Source organism: Toxorhynchites rutilus, chromosome 1 (assembly GCF_029784135.1).
Source record: "Toxorhynchites rutilus septentrionalis strain SRP chromosome 1, ASM2978413v1, whole genome shotgun sequence".
NCBI lineage: Eukaryota > Metazoa > Arthropoda > Insecta > Diptera > Culicidae > Toxorhynchites > Toxorhynchites rutilus.
Window position 1 is genome coordinate 171,370,055 of NC_073744.1, and position 21,358 is coordinate 171,391,412.

General features: G+C 41.2%; 1 protein-coding gene across 3 annotated transcripts; it reads left to right on the forward strand.

The window, feature by feature from the left end:
- The first annotated feature begins 12,722 nt into the window (after positions 1-12,722).
- LOC129763112 (gastrula zinc finger protein XlCGF26.1-like) lies at positions 12,723-20,002 on the forward strand. Of its 3 annotated transcripts, XM_055761881.1 has the most exons (15): positions 12,723-12,741; positions 12,802-12,883; positions 13,002-13,345; positions 13,398-13,481; positions 13,538-13,621; positions 18,480-18,563; positions 18,621-18,704; positions 18,760-18,843; positions 18,900-18,983; positions 19,042-19,125; positions 19,182-19,265; positions 19,325-19,408; positions 19,465-19,548; positions 19,605-19,688; positions 19,748-20,002. In XM_055761881.1, the coding sequence occupies exons 2-15, from the start codon at positions 12,861-12,863 to the stop codon at positions 19,903-19,905; spliced, it is 1,449 nt and encodes a 482-aa protein (XP_055617856.1). In that variant the 5' UTR covers positions 12,723-12,741; positions 12,802-12,860; the 3' UTR covers positions 19,906-20,002. The 3 variants fall into 3 exon arrangements, with proteins under 3 accessions (XP_055617856.1, XP_055617857.1, XP_055617859.1); XM_055761882.1 differs by lacking the exon at positions 12,723-12,741 and having other exon boundaries at positions 12,766-12,883; positions 12,943-13,345; XM_055761884.1 differs by lacking the exon at positions 12,723-12,741 and having other exon boundaries at positions 12,770-12,883; positions 12,949-13,345.
- The last annotated feature ends 1,356 nt before the right edge of the window (positions 20,003-21,358 follow it).

Here is a 21,358-nt window from a genome sequence, read left to right on the forward strand (position 1 = left end):
CGCACTTAATTCAGTCTATTTTTTCGCCAGTTCGAAGGCCAATTTTCTGACTTCCGTCATGGACTTCCAATAGAATCTAGATTGAGAAGATGTCGCACTAGTTTTTGTTCCTACTGCTGACTGAAAATTGTCGAATATGGTCTCAGCTGTGGCAATAGCGTAGCGTGACCGGGTGACACCCGGGGCGGGTTACTAGAGTGTCAACCCTCATAAAACTTAGTTTTTATTTGAAAAATCAAACTTATCTAAACAAGAAACTTATTTATTATAATATTAGATAGGACGAACAAGAAATCACGCGTTGGTCACTGGAACTGACAGTTACAAAATAAGAAAATAAAAAAAGACGGGCGGGTAATGTTGGGGACATAACCGGAGTGACGTAGGACTATACAAAGGGGACAGCTTTTGTTAAATATATATTTTTTACACACATTGACAATTTTCACTTACTATTTTTTAGTTGATTTTTGATTTTTTTCTGAAGGCTTTGTACTTATTAAATGTTCATATCGCACAATCAAAATGATGGCGGTGATAGGGAATGCATAGGTGGTGGTGGTGGTTTTGTGTTATAGAGACTTTAAACTTTTCAGTTCATTCGTCTCTAGCCTTGAGAAAGGCCCTTAAAACTCTACTCTAACTCCTGCATTACACCTCCGCCCCCATTGCCTTGAGAAAGGCACTCGATCCCTCGCCGTCCAGCTCGTCCAGCAACGATGTTGTCCAGTCGGTGTCCACACAAAGAATGTGGAATGCATAGCTGGTTATCAGCGCGCGTGTTGTACTTTAGCGGTACACGCTCACAGGATAGAGACAAAACGGCAGACTCAGCCAAAGGGGCGAGTCCAACGAGACGAACGAATGAGCGTTAAAAGGCAGCGATGGCAAAAAAATACATTCATTACGATTTGTTCGCTCGTTGGATTCACATGCAGTTGCTTCTAACAAACACTAAGGCACCGAAGACTAGTGGAATAGTGAAAAAGCCGCCAAAAAGTTCGACACGGCGCAGAAGAATATCTCGGAAACCGACAAGAAGAAGGAGAAGGAATCATATGGTGCTGAAGCAGGTTCATAAGGTGCTGAAGCAATTTCATTCCGACACCGGTTTTTCATGGAAGGCGATGAGCGTCATGAGCTTCGTCAATGCATCTTTGAGCGTATCGTAGCGGAAACCTCGCGTCTGATCCACTACGATAAGCGGTCAACCATTACGGCGTGGGAGATTCAGATCACAATCAGTCTGTAGCTGCCCGGTGAACTTGCATGCGGTTTCCGAAAGTACCAAAGCGGTGACGAAGTATACCAGCTCCAAGTAAAGAGCGTTTTCCGACTGCTGATTCGGAAGCAAACCCCTTTAAAAGGGTCCTTTTCAGGATCACAAAATCATCTTTAATCTAAAGAGTTTATTGTTTTGTTATCACTCGATATCCTCATCTTGTTCGGCTAAACCTTCCTGTTTAGCGATTGTGTTTGCCACTCGCCACAGCTTTCAAGGTTGGAAAATCTCTTCCCATCCAGCTTGTGACATGTTGTACAGTAAATTACATTTAATGCGACGTGCCGAAGCACCACTCAGTGTCGCATTGGAGGCGATTTTAACCTGTAATTGAACATTTGCGATGACAGTGGTACAGTGTCGACCTTCAATGTGGGGTCATAATTTGGACCCCGAACTCTATGTTTACAAAAATGTCCAACTAAATATGTCGCGTTACAGGTCCGTCCAATTAGCTAAATATCGAACTAAATGCAAATTACTGTACTTTCAATCTGGAAGCAATTTAAGGGTGCTCATACACTGTTTGACCGAAGCCAAATATTTGACTCTTTTTGACAGATAAATTTTGTCCAACGTGTACTGATCAAATATATTCTACACAAAACACGACAAGCAAATATTCAATTATTGGATGCCTAAAATATTTTTTCAGTCTGTTCTTCGAACCTGTCGGTATATGGTTAGGTTACCTTGAATATTTCAGTTGATTTTTTCCATGTTCGGTGTTTGATATTGTTTACTACTGTTGAAAATTGAAGAGTGGCAAACCAAATAGTGTTTGTACAAATATCAAATCAAACCTTATCTGTCAAAAAATATCAAATATTTGACCTCCGAGCAAACAGTGTACGGCCACCTTAAGAATTGGTGAAAATTGAATAATCGGGAAAGTCCCCAACCATCAATAAGCTCAGAACAACTGCCAAATTCACATACTCATCATATCCTGGCAAACAAATTATGAAAAAAATCAATTTGTGTTTTATTATTATTTTGGGTATTATTTTAGAATGCATTGAACTGTATTTCGTAAACTTTTTTTTGGAAGGTTTGATGGCCCTGAAAAGCGCCGTGTTTTATGGAATGGTTCCAATTTAGAAAACTTAGTACTCGTGGTTTTGAAAAAAACCATTTCGAACGCCCTCAATGCCGCCTTGTTCTGGATTTGCCACCAAAGCAGTTTGTATAAAGAACAAACTTTTTTTCTTCTGCTACCTGCTGCCGTTTTGCGATTGCGTTTGTCACTCGCCACTCGCCGCAACTGCCTGTTGTTGTCTTGATGTCCACCGAACCGAATGTGTTCTGTTCTGAATGCGGGTTTTCTTATCGTCGCGAGCAGCAACTCGATCACTTCGGCGGCCGAAACTATATAACGGCGGCTAGGTGGACTGGTGCACTGGTCCTAACGCGCTCGGCCTAGCTACCCTTGCGGAGCAATTGGCGAATACACCTACGGGGAACTGCACACCAACACGGTTCGAGCGGGATTTTGCCTTTCCCTTCACTTTTCGTCCTTTGCCATGTCCAGAGATGGCTGCTTGCGTTGGTTTGTTGATCTGATGTGATGCGAAACGATGTGGTGTACGGTTTGGATGAGAATGATCGTTACGGCTGTTCTGTTCTGTTCTTGTTTTTGAAGGGACTTTAACCCAAAGGTCATTCATCCCTGTAAGAAAATTTAAATCTTGGTGAACAGGCCGGTTTCTTTCATGAATCGGATCACTTTATTCTCGAAAGATGGGGAAAGTACTAACTCCAGGTTGTGGTTTAAATCGTTGGCCGAACGTTCATGATCGTAGGCTTTGCACTCTATTAGTATGCGGGGAATGGATAGGGCTACACCACAGATGATGCCTTTGGGGGTATCTTGTTTGGTGATTAGGAAACTATGGGTTAGGTTAGTGTGTCCAATGCGGAGGCGGGAAAGGATTCGACGATGTTGTGGAACGGGATTATCAGGCCAACTAGATGTAACTGGTTTGATTCGCCGCAAGGCAGTGTTATGCCTGCTGAACCATTCCGAGTCCCATGATTCTCTTATGGCATTTTTGGTCCAACGTATAGCATCCATAGAAGGCACAGCAACCGCCTCAATCTCACAGTTCCGACCTAAACCCGCCAGTCTGTCGGCTTCCTCATTACCGAGAATTCCAGAGTGACCTGGAATCCAGCAAAAAGAGATATTTCTATCTAATGCGAATATCTCAGTAGAAAGAAGCCAAGGGTGTTTGGTAGAAGCGGATTTCAGCTCTTGTAGACATCTTGCTGAATCGCTGAAAATAATCACTGGTTTTCCAGACTGGGGAGGGTTAAGGGCGGAGGCTTTCAAAAGAGCGTAGGCTTCCGCACTGAATATCGAACAGGATGATGCTAAGGAGGAACAAATATTTGTACCTTCGCTAGTAATTCCGTAGCCAACCTTGTCGTTGGCAACGGAACCATCAGTGAAGATACAATGAAAACCTTCATACCTCTCGCTACACAATTTGAGGAAATGTTGTTGGATTTTATATGGAGGATCTCCGACTTTAACGTGGTTCAGTAGGGAAAGAGCTATTTTAGGAGGGGATTGGTTCCAGGGTCTAATTTTAGTTCTAGGTAAGGTAGCTATGAAAGGAAGGTTGAAGTTGGTCAAGGAGTGTAGTAGTTGGTTAGCTCTCAGTACCAGGGGAACATCAACGCGACCTTTGAGACTAAGCCAACGCCTTAGTAACCACAAAGACCGTCAAATAATGCTTGAACGGTAGCTGGCCACATTCGGCCATCACTGCAGAGGTAGGACTTGTTATGAACACTCCAGAAGCAGTTCTGAAAACTTTGTTGTACAACGGACATAGCTTCTTATCAACATTATTACCTCTACTGAAAAAGCCAGCGCCATAAAACATTTTGGATAGAAGCCAGCAGTTGACGATTTGCATGATAGATGTTCTATGAGCACATGGAACTCTAGATGCAATCGTTCTGATTATTTGGAGGCGTTTAACCGAAGTACATAGTCTATGTGGTGATTAAAGCTGAGCGTTCGGTCAAGATGAATCCCAAGGATCTTGAAAGATGTACCTTCTACTATAGTGGTTTGATTAAGTATAAGTTTTGGTAATTTGCTGATCTTTTTTCTATTGTTGCTTATGTGTAGGAGTTGGGATTTTTCTGGGGAAATTGTGAAGCCTGTTTTATCTGCCCATTCTGCAACGGAGTTGATGGCGGATTGAAGTTTCTTCTGGCCATCGGTTTGAAGTGATTGAAGGAGATTAGAGTAATATCATCTGCATACACCAAAACATGAACATCAGGTGGAATATTAACGAACAGGGATTGCATACAGATCAAAAATAAAGTAGGAGAAATAATTGACCCTTGTGGAATACCGTTTTCCTGGATCCTAATCCCGGAACGGTAGTTGCCGATTATGACTCTGAATCTTCTATCATCAAAGAAACTTTGTACGTAACGACCCATGCGACCTTTGATTCCCCATTCCTCGAGAGATTTGAGGATTGGGAAACGCCAGGCACGGTCGTATGCTTTTGACAGGTCAAGAGATACAATGTCACCATGCATGCATCTTTCCAGGTAGGAATCGAGGAGATCCTCAAGTTCGGTTAGATAATCGTCTGTACTTTTTTTTGGGCGAAAGGCAAACTGGCGATCGTCGAGTAGGCCACGAGACTCCATTATAGTGATGAATCTCCTATTGACCATCTTCTCAAGAACCTTACCTATACAGTAGAGTGATTGGACGATAACTGTCGGCAAAGATTTTATTTTTACCGTGCTTCGGGAGAGGAACCATTAGTCCTTCCTTCCAGTCCACAGGAATTTCTCCTTGGTCCCAAACTTTGTTGAAGAGCGATAGTAAAATGGTTTTACCGATTAGGGGAAGATTCTTGAGAAGAGGGTAACCAACATCGTCAGGACCGGCGGATGAACCATGTACTCCGCGAAGAGCCCATTCAAGCTCTTCAAATGCAAACTCCTTATTATACTCCGCGTCAAGATCTGTACCAAAGGAAGGAGGGGAGGATTCTGAATTTATTTTGTGGGATAAAAACTGTTGGGAGTAATTGGAGGAAGATGAAGCTTGTGAAAAATAATCTGCAAGATGTTCAGTAATGGTGGATGGATTATCTGTGAGAACATTATTGATGGATAGTTTGATACAGTGACGACTTTTGCTGCCACTCAAACGATTGATTTTGTCCCAGATATCCTTTGAGGTACTTTCAGGGCCGATGGCGGAGATGAATTTCTCCCAGCTGTCCTGTTTGGCTTGACGAATTAATTATACTTCTGGCTGCATTTCTAGCAGCTTTAAACTCTGAATAAGCTGTTGAGTTTACTCGATCTTCTTGTGCCAATCTCTGAAGAGCTCGAAGCTTTTTGCGACGCAGTTTTATAACTGCCCGCACTTCGGGTCCCCACCATGGAACTGTTTTTTTACCAGGTGAACCGCTAGTTCGAGGAATGTGATTTTTCCCGATATCAAAAAGTGATTTCACGAAAGCCTCAGGAGTAGATGGCGGTGTACAGGTAAAATAGTCAAAGACTTCTTTCTGGTAATCATGCCAATCGGCCCGGTCATAGTTCCATCTGGGACGGCAAGTGTTGATTGGAGTTGCTCGGTTCAGAGAGATGATAATAGGGAAGTGATCACTACCGCAGCTATCATCAAGGACCTTCCAGGACAACTGGGAGGAGAGGTTGTGCGAGGAGATGGACAGATCAATAGCAGATGATTTAACAGAAGAAAAACAAACCCTAGTATGATCTCCATTATTGAGCAAATTAAGGCCATTCTCGTCGATGAATTGTTCTAATAAAATGCCACGATGGTCAGTGGAGGAATCACCCCAAAGAGTTGAATGGCTATTGAAATCACCCATAAGCAGAACAGGCGATGAAAATCTATTCAAAATCTGATTGAGGCTGGATTTTAGTGTGGGATTGGATTGTGAATGAGGAATATATATGGATAGGAGTATAATTTTGATAGGGAAATCAATCACCAAAGCTATTGCAGGAGAAGAGGGAGAGAGGTTGATTCGATGGAGGGGAATATTAGATTTGATTGCTAGACCTATGCCTAGTTTTTGCGGATTATCAGTATTTTCTTTAATGTAAATATCATAATCTTTGACGAAATTCAGGGGGATGAGGGATTCTGGGATCATGGTTTCCTGGAGGGCTATTGCTATTGGATTGTGTTGCTTTATCAAAATTTGTAACTCGGAAAGCCTTCCTCTTAGACCCAATATTCCATTGCATAGCAAGAGTTTGAAAATGAGACTGGTTATGGTTGGCTGTGTTATTTCTTGGTGCTGTGTTGTTGGCCATTTTTGGTTAAATTACGGGGGGAGTCAAGAGAGCGTTGGGAAGGAATTGAATGACTTGGAGTAGGAGGAGGGATTGAGTGGCCAGGGATGTGTTGGGAATTACTAATTATTTCGGGGATTTTCTTTGTTGGGTATGAAATTTCAGTAGAATTTTGCCTTTTTTGTGCCTTAAGAACGTTCGGCTTTGAAGGGTTCCCACTTACCTGGGTGTTAGACTCGCCCATCTTCAAAGTTTCGCTGATCTTTCCAGTATTGCCTTGTTCGTTGATTGTGTCGGTTTTCATCTCGCTGCCGGTTTCCATGTCTGTCTGGGGTTGCTGTTTGTTGCGTTTCCTAACTTTTTTGGTCTTTTTCTCCTCCAGCTCTTCCACTCGTTTTGAAAGTGCGGCGATGGTTTCGGTAAGCTGCTTTACGAGTTCGTCTTTGAGCTTGAGCTTGAGCTTGGGTAGACTGTACAATTCGTAGTTGCTCTCCGTGAATGACATGAACCAACCAAATTGCACAAAGAACACACAGAATGACGCTTCAGACTAGCAAATCATTCTCGTTGTGCAATTTTCGGTGATTCGAGCTTTAAATGGTCAATAACGACGCCGGCCACGTCCTTACAGTCACCAGGGGAAGGAAAGGAATGTTAGTATGATATTCACCGCCCGAAGGCCAGAAGGGTCGCCTCTATAGCGTGGTTCCCTAGCGTTTATCATGGAAGGGATAGTTGTTAGTGGGAATGGTTAAGCTGCTTTATGAGTTCGTCTTTTTGTTTTAACTGTTCCGATTCGGGTGAACTTTCACGAGCTGTAACCAAACGTTGTTGAATTTGGCTAACGGCCGCATAGGATCCAGCTCCTGCCTTCAGTTGTTTTGTTGCTTCTTGGTACGAGATTCCTTTAGTGAAGTGAAGACGGACGATCTCCTTCTCCATCACGTATTTGGGACAAGTTCGACTTGTTGAACTATGCTTGTCGTTGCAATGTATGCAAAATGGATCTGCATCACAAATACCATCCAAGCTGTGTTCCTCTGAACAATTGCGACACTTGGGCAGTTCATTTTAGCAACGCAATTTGGTGTGCCCGTATGCAAAACATTTATAGCATTGCATGGGATCCGGAATGTACATTCGTATCCTGATGCGCAGGGGTCCGATTTTAATATAATCTGGTACTGATGTACCATTGATGGTCAGGATAATAGTAGGGGTGTTAATTTTGACTTCCTTTTCCATGCGAGTTATCGGCAATCACGCTGTGGGCCTCATTATTCACACAGGGTGAATAAAACGAGTTAACACTTTGAATAAGCACTGATTTGCCTTGAGAAAGGCAGTTGTTTCGAGTTATTTGCACCGAATGACATCGCGACGACGGTCAAAAAACGAATGTGTTGGATCGTTACGGCAGCGGAGCGGGGATTTTTAAGCTGCCTGGCTGGCTCGAGAATTACGCATGTGTGAGACTGCGACCAATGTTTCGTTATTTTTTTTCTTTTTCCTTTCCAATCGTGCTCCATTGTATTTCGCTGCTGCTCTGGTTGCCCGTTTTGGTCGGTACGATTTGAGGAGCACTAAATAGACCAATCAAAAATGGGCACCCTTAGAAAAATCCTCGGTCGAAAACTACTAAATACATTTGGTAATGCAAAATTAGTAGAATGTACAAATTTTTTGTACATATTGTCAACAAACCCGCATCCCTACCAGAGATTAGTATATTTTACTCGATAACATTAGTAAGCTTGGATATTGTCATATCTGAAAATTGGTGAGAAAAGCGCGTATTAACCATTTTCATTGTTCCTATAAGGCAATACGGAGGTATAATAAGGATATAATTCTGATACGTGCATTTTCGGCGAGAAAATGTAGCCGATATTGGGCTTCCGAATCATTGTTCTGCTTGACATATGTGTTTATTAGTACGGTCGAAAATGACTATAGATTGGTAGTATTTACCAAAAATTCGTTATATTTACTAATTATTTCTCTCAGTGCACATAGTGCATTTGGACAATGCTTGATATTTCACAATTATTCAATTATTTATCTCAAGAAAAATGAAATGTTATTCGTTATGATAGATATATTTCTCATCAATTGATGCAAACACCTTTGCGATCTATTGAGAAATGCTCGAGTTATAAGCGTTCCAAATCTTGCATTTTTTCCTACTTGTTCAGTGCCTAAATTTCCATTTCACCCATTACACTGAGAGAAATAATTAGTAAATATAACGAATTTTTTGGTAAATACTACCAGTTTTTTTTACAGGAAATCTACGTCCATTCATTTTGTCACGATCACACTTTGCTGGTAACCAACGATATGCAGTAGTTTGGACCGGTGATGTAATGGTGATGAGGCTTCTCCCTTTCGATAGCTGGAATCATCCTTTGTGGTGCTGATGTTGGAGGAATCGGCAAACTGCGAAGAGAATGTGTTTGTTGAAAATATTGTTTGTGCGCAATAAAAAATGCGCTCTAAACGTGTGTCTTCAACATTCGAGAGATTACCAGAAGGATGAATTTTACTGAGAACTTTCAAGCGATCTACACGGCTGATGTTGTGCTGCCAAAATCGGTCGCTTCTTGTCGCTACTGGCATCGCTCTGTGAACCCAAAGAAGCTGGTTGAGGTAAATTCGATTTTGCTTGTTTGCTTGAGACATTTTTCACAGACTAGCGTAATGATCAAATGGTTGCAGGTTGAACTTTGTCATCTCTCACGGAACAACGGGAAGTGGATTTGAAAGGGACATCGATTGTTGGAGCGCTACCTCGCGGGATTCAATCTGACGCCGGCGTTTGACGAGGACGAATTTTGCCACTCGTTCTCGCCTCAGGATGGTATCATCGATTACTTCGTGGTGGAGGAGAGATTTTGACGTAGGACTACGTCTTTCATTTCTATACCGGGGTGTAAAATCAAAGTTTCGAAAACGAAAGCGTTACGCCAGAGACCGAGATTTTGAGCGTTAATAGCTCCTAAACAACTGAACGAAATGGTATGATATACACTTCATTCGATAGATAAAATGTCTACGCGTTCTATACTTGTTACTTTCTGATCCAAAAACTTGTTTCAATAGTCTTAAAATTGCTTTCAAAACAGGCTATTGAAATCACCAATCGGTATATAAGCGAGCGTCGCTCGGAAATCCACTCAGTTCTAATTGAACAGCGATTGGAGCATGTTGTCGCTGTTGTGGTTAAGCTCTTCATTTATCATGAAAGCGCGGATGAACGGTGTCACCAAGAGCCTGTTTGTGCACCTTAGGCCAGAAGGGAATCCATCAGGAGGAGAGTGATGCCACAAACTGTTCCCCGGGAAGATCTCGAAGCAGCCGCTACACACACACATACACGCGCGGAATTCTTTCCGTTTGGATGCCATTCAGCATCGAGAAAGATCCGGAAAATAATCTGCCAGTTCCTCTGGGAATTTAAAATACATTCATGTGAAAAAGTTTATTTGAATGTTTTCTATCCATGTAACACTGTGACCAAATATGTTTCAATCAAGTGCTATTAACAGATGGTTATCGAGTTAGCATTAACCACTGGTGGGCTTCCAGTATCGAGGATAATGTGGAAATATCCAATCGTTACTGAACATAATCTGCCAGTTCCTCTGGGAATTCAAAATTACATTCATGTGAAAGAGTTTATTTTAATGTTTTCTATCCATGTAACACTGACCAAATACATTTGGTTTTGTGATTTTTCAATCAATCGCAATTAACAGAATAGCTTCTGAAGATTATTCTTCCCCATCAGTACAATATTTCCGTATCCAATATTGGATGCATAAAACCTTGTGCATCCAACGTAACACTCTCGTTTTCGAAGCCCCCCAAATATTCATTCATTCAGAATGAATTCAGATTCAACTTCAAACAAATGATCTCTAAATCAACGATAGTCCTACGTCACCCTTGCGGTTATACCATAGATATAACCCACTTCCTGTTTTTTTTTCTATAAGAACTAGAGTCGCGTCGATGTGGAAAGGATGGAATTTTCGGTATCTGTCGGTTATGTCGACTGCTTGCAGATGGAAAACTTAACTTTACCAACGTGATATATGAATAGTTTTATTCATTTTTTACTAGTGAAAAGTAACAGATAAAAGTAATTTTTAAAAAATGTAGCAACAATATAAGTATATTGTTCTGATTTATTTTCAACCATGTTTAGTGTATATGTTAAACCAAAGTTAAACCGGCGGCTAATATTAACCGGTTTGACACTTTTTACCAATCTTATCGCGTAATATGTACGAATAATTTGCATCGCAAAAATTGACTTATCATTTTTAGATCAACATGTCAAAAGGGTCTATCTTCTTTGATCGATTCTCTTCACCGTCTTTCTCTTTCGATAACCACGTCCTTTCAGACAGATTTTGCTCCAGTTTTGTCATGTAATTTGATAAACAAGGTCCCCTTTCACACTCCTTGTCGTCGAACACATCAGGAAATCCTCTTACTGCTGCCCACATTCCGTTTTGCCTGCCAAGATCGGGTCGATGAAATGTCAACAATCGACCTCAAATGCTGCCACCTTGCAATCGAGTTATCGACCTTTCATATGCATTCATCGAACAACTTGACGCCACTTTTTCGCCAACATGTGCAAGGCGTTGACCTGCTTGCAGCGCTGCTTCCAGCACTGCTTGATGCTTGTTTGTATTGGTTTGTTATTGAAATGAAATAAGAAAAAAATACATAATTATTTTTCATCATTTTATTACAGATAAAAATAAGCCATTCTGCTCAGCTATTTCGTTTTGCAACTCATTTGCAAATATGTATATATATTTTAGGTGGAGATGGTTTGCTTATGGCAAATCTCAAAATCTGAGCGAGGGCAAGACTCCAATAGCTTTTCATATTCCCGTTCCTCCCGGCGATCCCATTCTTTAATGGCTTGGGGGTCACCAGCATTAGAATCCTGCACTGGAGGATACTCGTCGCGTTTTTTCTTCGTTTTAGTATTGGTGTCGATGTCGATGGCATTATTCTCATAAAAAAAAAGGAACTTACATAATTGCTGATAACGATTAACAGTCTTGGATCTCATCCTCTCATCCTCATAAAGTTTTTCGAAACACCATCGATGGTCAGGTCCTGTTGTTGCGGTTCTTCGGCACGGTCACCAGGGCTTGGATGATACTGCTGCGGAAATTGTTGATGCTGTTGGCTGCTATCACAGTGGCAATCCACACTGTGGTGATGGCGGAAATAATCTCGCTCACAGGAACCAAAATAGCCTTGTGTTTATAGCTGAAACAAAATAAAATAATTAGTAAATGAAAAATAGAAATAGAATCCCAACTCACCAGTTGTATGATTCGATTGTTTTGTTATGAGATGACAGTTTGGCGGAGAAAAAAAAACAGTGATGCCGATTTGTTTTGTAAATCATTCCGTATTTTCGATCAACGAAGTTGATCGTTCTATGTTAGGTCGATAATTTGTTCGTCGACTGGATTGTGGGTTATTAATGAAAGAGAATGTAGATGAAGAGAATCGATCAAAGAAGATAGACCCTTTTGACATGTTGGGCCTGATTCTCCAATACACTTCGAATACACTTCACGGTGGGAACGAAATGAAACGTATCCGCGATGACAACGGTACGGTGTCGACATCTGGATACGAGATTAGTTTCCCACTAAACTTATCATTATAATATCAAATTATCTTCAGATGAAATTATTATATCACATGAAGAAAACAAAGTTTCCCACTCACATTGAATACCAGTTTGATACGAAGAAGTTAATTTTCATTAATGATTTTTTATTTGAAAAGCGCTCATTCTGCCTGAAAACTCATTATTATCTTCGACACTTCACTAACTCGTAAAATGTAGTTCAATGGCGTGCCGTTTATATCGTTTCCACCGTGAAGTGTATTCGAGAATCAGGCCCGTTGATCTAGATTTGTAGTATTTATTTAGTATTTTATTTTTAAATTCGTCATATATACCACTTTTTCCTGAGTGGGTAGTTTTGTTTTACGAAGGTTTTTGGTGGATGCTGATACGTTCTCACCTTAATTTTTTCTCTTCATCTTGGTTTTGCTGAAGCTGTTGATCAAAACAAATTCAAGAGATTCAAATGGTAAACAAAATATTGTTTTGAATGCTCTCGGAATATAATTCCAGTATTTCTGCTTTATAGTTAACCAGCTTTGGGTTTTTGAGTTATTCCGATAAATCAAATTTCGCTAGAGAAGTGAGATGGCTGTTGTTAGCAACAACACGTGAGTTTATTTAGATAAACGGCTGTGTATGCGTATGCTTATGCATCCCTTATCGTCAGATATAGGTTGGCATTAAAAATATATGATACTGATGTTCGACCTCATCCCATTTCAACAGTAACCAATGTAGCTTTTGCTCTGATCTTTGCAATGAGGAACTCCAACATGCGCTGATCCCCACTAACCATCATGAGCAGAAGCTTAAACCCATTCTCCAGAAGTTAAACGTTGTTACCGTCCCCCCACTGGACTACTATCCTACGTGTGACAAGTGCCGCCGGATATTCCTAACCGTCCACAACATTCCCGAGAGTTGCTTCAAAATGTTGCCCAGCGCCGAACGAGCTGACATCAAGATAGAGCCAGAATTAATGATTGATGACCACGAGCTGTCGGATAATGATAACTCTTTCGAGACAGACCCAATAGCGGACGATGAAGGTTTGAAGGAAGACAACACGGGTGAGAATGTGGTTTTATTTTCGTTAAAAAAATGACCGGTTATGTATTTCAGGAGAGAAACCGCCAAAATGTGAGGAGTGTAAAAAAATCTTTAGGTCAAAATACGGACTCAAAGCTCACCTTCGAACCCACACGGGTTGGTAAAAAATTGTTTTCAATCTTGATCAATTCAGCAGAATCATTCATTTGCAGGGGAACGTCCCTTTTCTTGCCCACATTGCCCAAAGACGTTTAAGCATCGTAGAACACTCAAACCGCACATTCGAATTCATACGGGTTGGTAGATAATGGGCCTGATCACGAATGCCACTTCACGGTGACTCATGGTATACGTTCCCTTGTAGGAGACCCGACTTACTGTCGAATCTCCGTGAGAAAAGTTCAAATATTTCTCACAAAGCAAGTTATATAACATATTCAATAGAGGCGACAGACTCCGAGAATGTAGTTTGTCTGACAGGACCTCTATTGAAACTGAATCAAAGGCCGCAACGCAAGACACAATCATTCGTTCCCTTGCCCCTGTGGAACCCACATTGTGTATCTGAGAGTAGGCCATTTGTTTCAACCCACCGATCAAGGCGAACAAGATCATTTTCTCTAACAATTTCCGAGTGCAACACATCATTTCTATTGTGCGGTTCGAAATGAAGTCGGATGCGGGTTTTCCGGGTTTTTGAATAGCTATAACTCGTACTTGTCTCCAATCATCCAGAGCAATATTATGTTCCCGAAACTGATTGAATAAATTCAACAAACTATGTTTCGTCACATCAGGAAGGTTTTTCAGCAAGTTGAATTTAATTTTATTTGATTCTGCAGCCGAATTGTTACATGAAAGGAGAGCAAGGGAGAATTCTACCATCGAAAACTCGGAATCAAGATCGCACCTTTCTTGTGCTATATCTCGAACAATTCTTTGCACGGGAGCCATTAAGCACGTTTTTCTTTTTGATCAAAATTTTTAACTGATTCTCAAGGGCTAGATACGTTTGAAAATTATCAATGGTTCCACGTTTCGGAAAAGCTTTGAATGTTTTCTACATAAAGCTTGGAACAATGACTATCCCGCCATCGATTGGGAGCCCTTCGACGAATAGTGGAACCTGGGATGGGTTTCGTTTGAGCACTAACTGCGCTGTCATAGATCAAACGAGAAAGGAAGTGTTATACTCCTCCAATGGAAACCATCTCTGGAATTGGTGGCCAGAGCAATCGCGTCCGCATATTCCTTCCAATCAATGTGTCTTGTGAGGTCATATGCCATGTTTATAGATTCAAAAGAATTCGACCCATTGGTGATGGAAATTTTGATTGGCAAGTGATCACTACCGTTGGGATCCTCGATTTCATTCCACTTGCAATCTAACGATAGTGAATCCGGGCAAAGGTCAAGAGCACTTGGTTTAGCAGGAGTTTTGGGTACACGTGTTGTTTCCTCAGTGTTCTAAACTGCCATATTTAAGCTGTTGGTCATATATCAACAATAAACGGTTGTCGTACGGCTCCCCCCTAGGCAGGTTCGTGAGAGTTGAAGTCCCCCAAGATCATTTGGGCTCAGAAAGGAGTGATCACATGTCAACAAGTTGCTTCCGGCTAACCGCAACTCTCGGAGGCCAATACAAGCTGATAATACTGAGGTCTTTGCCTCTGACGTTTGCATGACAATCAACAGTTTCGATTCCTCCGATAAGATAAAGGTCAATTCTAAAAAATGAGTGGCACTTATTAATCCCCAATAGTACCCCTTCGTATCTGTCATCACGGTCCAAGCGTATAATATTAAAACCGTGGAAAGAGAGATCATCTTGTGAAGAAAGCCAAGTTTCGGATTCAGCAAAAACATCACAATTAATGTTTTGATTTAAAAATTTGAATATATCCAATTTAGGGATAAGACTACGACAATTCCACTGTAAAACAGTGATATCTCCGACTTCTCTATTTAAATTAGACATCAAGAGAGATAATCATTGCAAGGAAGGGCCATGCTTACATCAATTGTTGCAAAGTTGTCTTTAATAATGCAAGCATTTCGGTGACAACGGTTCTGATGGAGTCGGAAACATATAAACACGTGAAGATTTGATACACAATGTCAGTCAAATTTATAAATCCCGATTGGGATGTTGAACTTGACGGTAAAACAGCGACAGTTGGGAGTTTTTGATGTCCCCTCGAGTGCTGGGTCATTTGAAGATGAGCTATTCCCACAGAAGCCAGGAGAAACCTGATTTTGCTTGCCCGCTGCATTCGATTTTTTAACGTAGAACTACGTCTTTCAGGAAGGGTGCCAAATCAGAAAACAGGTCCGTTTTTATGAAATAAAATTGAAGTTAATAACTATTTTCACTGTGAACCAATTCTCATGATTTGCATACCAATCGAATTGGAAATTATCTAAGATTTGTTTGACATGCTATACATTACAATTCGCTAATCTCTAAACGGTTTAAATTCATGAAAACTGGAAGAATTCCCTTTCCCCATACATTTGTTCTGTCGATTTGTGTTCTAAACATACCCGTATTTTGAATGCTTATAACTCTAACATTTCTTAATACACCGGAAAGTTGTTTGCATTAATTAATAGGAAATATTTCTACGCGTCTATCACAATTGACAAAATGTTGTTTTCCATGAGATGAAGAATTGAATAACTGCAGAATGTCAAGCTTTATCCAAACGCCCTAACTGCCAAGTTTTGATTGGCCCGATTTACGGTTTCCCCAACACAGACTTCAAAATCGATGTACCTGTGGAAATTCGCTTTGCAAATATACATGCAAGTTGGGGGTGTTTTGTTCCCATCGGGCTGTGTTTCCCTAACACAGACTTCTAAATCAATGTGCCTGGGGGAATCTGCTTTGTCAAAACATGCAAGTCGGGGGTATTTTTGTTCCTACCGAGCTGTGTTTCCCTAACACGCACTTCAAAATTAATGTGCCTGGAGGAACCCACTTTGCAAATACATGCAAGTCGGGGGTATTTTTTGTGTTGAGTACTTTTGTGCTCGCTTGCCGTTGTGCAGACCGGAATATGTTTCCCCAAAACGTACTTTTGAATTGAGAAGCCTGGGAAAATCGTCATTATACCTTACTGTTGAATGTTGTGGGGATCGATTCCTCTTCAAGCGGAATATAGAAGCAAAAGTATTTATAGTTTGTGATCGGATATCTGAGTGGAAATGGGAAATTATGGTGCGGGTTGGCAGCGCTGTTCAATCGTAAATGTAATATATTAATATATTATATATCTAATATGTAAATCTACAGTTTGGTAGCGATATTCATATTATTCTCTATCAGTTTACCAGGCCAGGCCTATCAGTTTGAAATCATTCGAATTTCAAACGAAAATTTTTACTACTGAAGTAGTAACATTAAAATAAAACTAAAATAATATTCAAAGCTGTAAACAAATGGCTTGCATGATAAAATTGCGTAGTTCTACGTCGATGCGGTCGTATCTTAGATACAACCAAGGATGCAAAATTTCGAAAGAACATGTTGAAATCGAAAAGCAATTTTTATCAGTGCAAAATATCTCCACCGACATTCTTCACTGCTTTCTATCGCGGTGCCGCTGTGCGTATGACCGCTGGCTCACCATCTCGTTTGTTTTGATATAGTTTTCGTTCCATCAACAGAAATATCAGTTCATTCTCGATGTCAGTGAATGCTCAAGTCGAAAATATCACCTTTCATTGCGTCCTGGTGAAATTTTCGTTGGTCATACACCCATAAACTTAGCACTCAAATGTGCCGTTGCCCATCGATGTGTGTGCAATAAGCGGCACAAAAATGGGACCGGGGCTAGAAACATACTAGGAAAACACACACGAACACGCGTTTAAACGTCAGTGAGATGATATTTCCTTGTATGGAATTTTATTCCCTTCCACTGTCAGCTGATCGAAGATGCGTATGAAAATTTCGGGCGGAAATTCTCAGTGAGACAGTGGAACGAATGAGTGTGGGGAATAATGCAAAAACCAAATGTTCCACGTAACGGAGTGTCGGTTGCATGGAATTAAGTTTGGTTCATTTGTCATGAACTGCAGGGGAATTGGTGGTTGATTTTGATGTTGTCTCAATATCTTGCGCTGTCAGTAAAGTGAGTGTGAGATTTTGCAACTCTGGATACAACCCCTTACAATTTTTTGGCAAGCTAACAGGGGATATCACCGGAGGGACTTGTGCTTGAAATTTGGGAGTGGTCATTTTTTGCACCGGGGATTCCCTTAGAAAATAAACGGTGAGCCCCATTAGCTGTGTCCGCTTCCATTTTGTCAACTGGCAGCGTGGAGTTGTCAACTGGCACTGTGTGTGCTGTTTGGTTGTCGTTTTTAGGCCAGGGAAGAAGCGCCTTTTAAAATTTCCGCGAATGTGCGTTTGTTTTTTTCCCTCTTCCTGGGACACCTAATTGTTCCTAATTCCTAATTGATGGCAGTCCAAAATTTCAACTTTCATCGAAGGGAGCTTTTTAAATTGGCTATCTCCTTTTTTTATTATGAGAAGGTACGTACACACGATATTCTAATATGAACCGCTTGTCGACAACAATCTCGCCAGCTTGCTTCCGATCAGCCAAAACCCCACGCAAGAATAATTTTTTGTCAGATCTTTCATGATCTGAATGACGTTGAGCGATTTCCCGTTGGGTTTGGGCCGGATGAAAACAACCTACTGGCCAGTTCCAAGTGTATCTTCTGAATAGACCTCTACACGGGAGAGGACACAACTGAGAGGGAGGGTTGAGTGAGAACTGTGGCGACAGAGGGAGGAGATGAGGTGGATGGTTGCGGGGGATCGGGAGCAACAGATGAGGAATGCGTGGTCGATGGTCGAGTTCAAACGGAAGGGTTCGGGGGAAGAGTGGCGAGTGACAATGTCCATAAGTCCATGGTAAATGCAAAATAAAAAAATCACAAGAGTCAGGAAAAAAATCGCAGCTTACGACACTCGATAACGATTACGGGAACGCGAAAGTAAACGATCGATTGCTTGCGCTGTCCAGGATTGAAATGTATGCAAGGTTATATATAATTCATTTCGTTTTCACTGTGAAGTGGCGTTCGTGATCAGGCCCAATGTTTCGCTATGAGCTATTCAGCAGGATCGTTCATTTGCAGGTGAATGTCCCTATACGTGTCCACATTGCCCGAAGGCGTTCAGGCAATATACAACGCTCCAACAGCACATTAGAACACACACGGGTTGGTGAAGAATCGTTTTACTACAATGAACTAATCAGCAGGGTGATTTCTTTGCAGGTGAACGTCCCTATTCTTGTCCACATTGTCAGAAGGCGTTCAAGAATCCTTCAGCGCTCCAAGAGCACATTCGAAGTCATACGGGTTGGTAAAATTGTTCTACAACAATGAACCATTCAGCAGAGTCAATCCTTTGCAGGTGAACGTCCTTTTTCTTGTCCACATTGTTCGAAAGCGTACATGAATCGTAAAACACTCCAAAAGCACATTCGCACTCATACGGGTTGGTAGTTCATGTTTCACTATAATGAGCGAATCAGCAGGGTCATTTTTTTGTAGGTGAACGTCCCTATCCTTGTGTACATTGCCCGAAAGCATTTATGGACAGTACAACGCTCCAAGGTCACATTCGAACGCATACGGGTTGGTAACAATGGTTTCCAACAATGAACTACCATTCAGCAGATTCTTTATTTTTCAGATGAACGTCCCTATACTTGTCCTCACTGTCCGAAGGCGTTTGCACAACCTACAACGCTGAAACAGCACTTTCGAACTCATACGGGTGGGTGAAGAATGGTTTACTACAATGAATTATTCAGCAGAGTCATTTGTTTGCAGGTGAACGTCTCTTTTCTTGTCCACAGTGTTCGAAAACGTTTAAGGACCGTAGAACGCTCCAAGTGCACATTCGAGCCCATGCTGGTTGGTGAAACAAAATATTTTACTACCAGAAACTTTTTAACAGGAACGTCTCTTTGCAGGCGAACGACCTTTTCCTTGTCCACATTGCTCGAAAGCGTTTAAGAATCGTAAAACGCTCGAACCGCACATTCGAACTCATACGGGTTTGTAAAGAATGTTTCACTAAAATGATCAATTCTGCAGAGTTTTTCCTTTGCAGATGAACGTCCCTATTCTTGTTCACATTGTTCGAAGGCGTTCAAGCAACTCGCGACGCTCCAGCAGCACATTCTAATTCATACGGGTTGGTAAAGGTTGTTTAACTTCAACGCACTACTCAGCAGGGTCATTTCTTTCCAGGTGAACGTCCCTTTTCTTGTCCAGATTGTCCGAAAACGTTCAAAAGTCGTAAAACACTCAAACAGCACATTCAAACTCACACGGGTTGGTAAAGGATTTTTGTTTTACTAAAATCATCGTTTAGCAGGGTCTTTTCTTTGCAGGTGAAAGTCCCTATTCTTGTCCTCATTGTCCGAAAACATTCAAGCATCTTAAAACACTCGATCGGCACATTCGGATACACCCCAATTTCGATAAAGTCCCAGGTGGCCCGGCTCGGGAATCACTGGTGACCGTGAAGGAAGAGTTTACATCAAGTTAGCGCATTAGACAAAGATACTTTTTCCAAAATTTTTTATATTTTGTATCACGTTCTCTGCGTAGAACTGTTGAAAAGTATTAGATAAAATATTTAAAAAAAACACCTCACGATATATCTACTTTACTATAGTTTCAGCTAATCCGAATCTCCTTTTCGTAGTTACCAGCCAATTAATGGACCTTAGTCTTTGGGCAAGGAGCGCGCGTTCAGTACAATTAGCAGGAACTACCCAAATATGCATGGTTTCCGTACGGCAGGAAGGTCATCCATGTAGATCAACAGTAGCAGTAGTTTTCTGCTTGACACAATCGGCATCATCGAAACCATACTTCGTGAGGACCTCGTTCAGCTTACGGTACCAACAATTTGCCGACTTCCGCAGACCGTATATGCTATGTCTGAGCTCCACTTTCCCCTTTGCTTCATATCCAATGGGCTGTTACACGTAAACTGCATCTTCTTGAATTCCATAGAGATAAGCTGTTTTCAGATCAAAGTTCTGTACATCTAATTTTCTCTTGGCTGTTACAGCCAGGAATGTACGAAACTTGGCATAACACGCCATGGCGTTGAGAAAACCCGCTTTACAACCATTCTGGCTCCGCCTGCGAATGACGGATCTCAATAATAGCATGTCCGAATAAGAACCTGAAATTATTGAGAAATCAGAGCAGTGGGTCCAAAGCCCCAAAAAAGGTGGATGGTTGTAATAACTGCTACCCATGGTTATTATGGAAAGAAACTAATGGATAAACCCATAAGCCAAGGTGTGACGCAACCCGTGCCGAGGAATAAATGGTAGGGAGGGGGGGAGAGTCAGACTTCCGTAACGTAAACGCGTTGAGATCTTTCCTATCTTACAAATCTACAGGTGCAGATGGGATTTTTCCAGCCCTGATTCAAAATGGAGAATCAAAACTAATTCCACCTATAATCGAGATTTTTAAGGCAAGTCAGATACTAGAGCACATTCCTTCGATATGGAGACTTGTTAAGGTAGTTTTCATTCCAAAAGCGGGGAAACGTGACAAATCACTCCCAAAGGCATTCAGACCAATTAGTTTATCATCAATACTGCTGAAAACTATGGAAAAAGTATTATATGAATACATAGAGATTCATGTCAAAATGACCAATCACCGATCAGGCAAATCCACGGTAACAACGGTACACACGCTTGTAACGAAAATTGAAAAATCTCTCTCTTCAAAAGAAACCGCACTAGGCGCGTTTCTTGAAATTGAAGGTGTTTTGACGTAGGACTACGTCTTTCATTTCTATATCGGGGTGTAAAATCAAAGTTTCGAAAACGAAAGCGTTACGCCGGAGACCGAGATTTTGAGCGTTAATAGCTCCTAAACAACTGAACGAAATGGTATGATAAACACTTCATTCGAAAGATAAAATGTCTACGCGTTATATACTTGTTACCTTTTGATCCAAAAACTTGTTT

What these genes read in the sequence shown, in the direction of transcription:
- LOC129763112 (XM_055761881.1), top strand. Translation starts at nt 12,861, where the DNA reads ATGGCTGTTGTTAGCAACAACAC. An exon ending in TTTGAAGGAAGACAACACGG is followed by an intron (nt 13,346 to 13,397) that starts GTGAGAATGTGG and finishes TATGTATTTCAG; the next exon opens with GAGAGAAACCGCCAAAATGT. An exon ending in GCACATTCTAATTCATACGG is followed by an intron (nt 19,549 to 19,604) that starts GTTGGTAAAGGT and finishes ATTTCTTTCCAG; the next exon opens with GTGAACGTCCCTTTTCTTGT.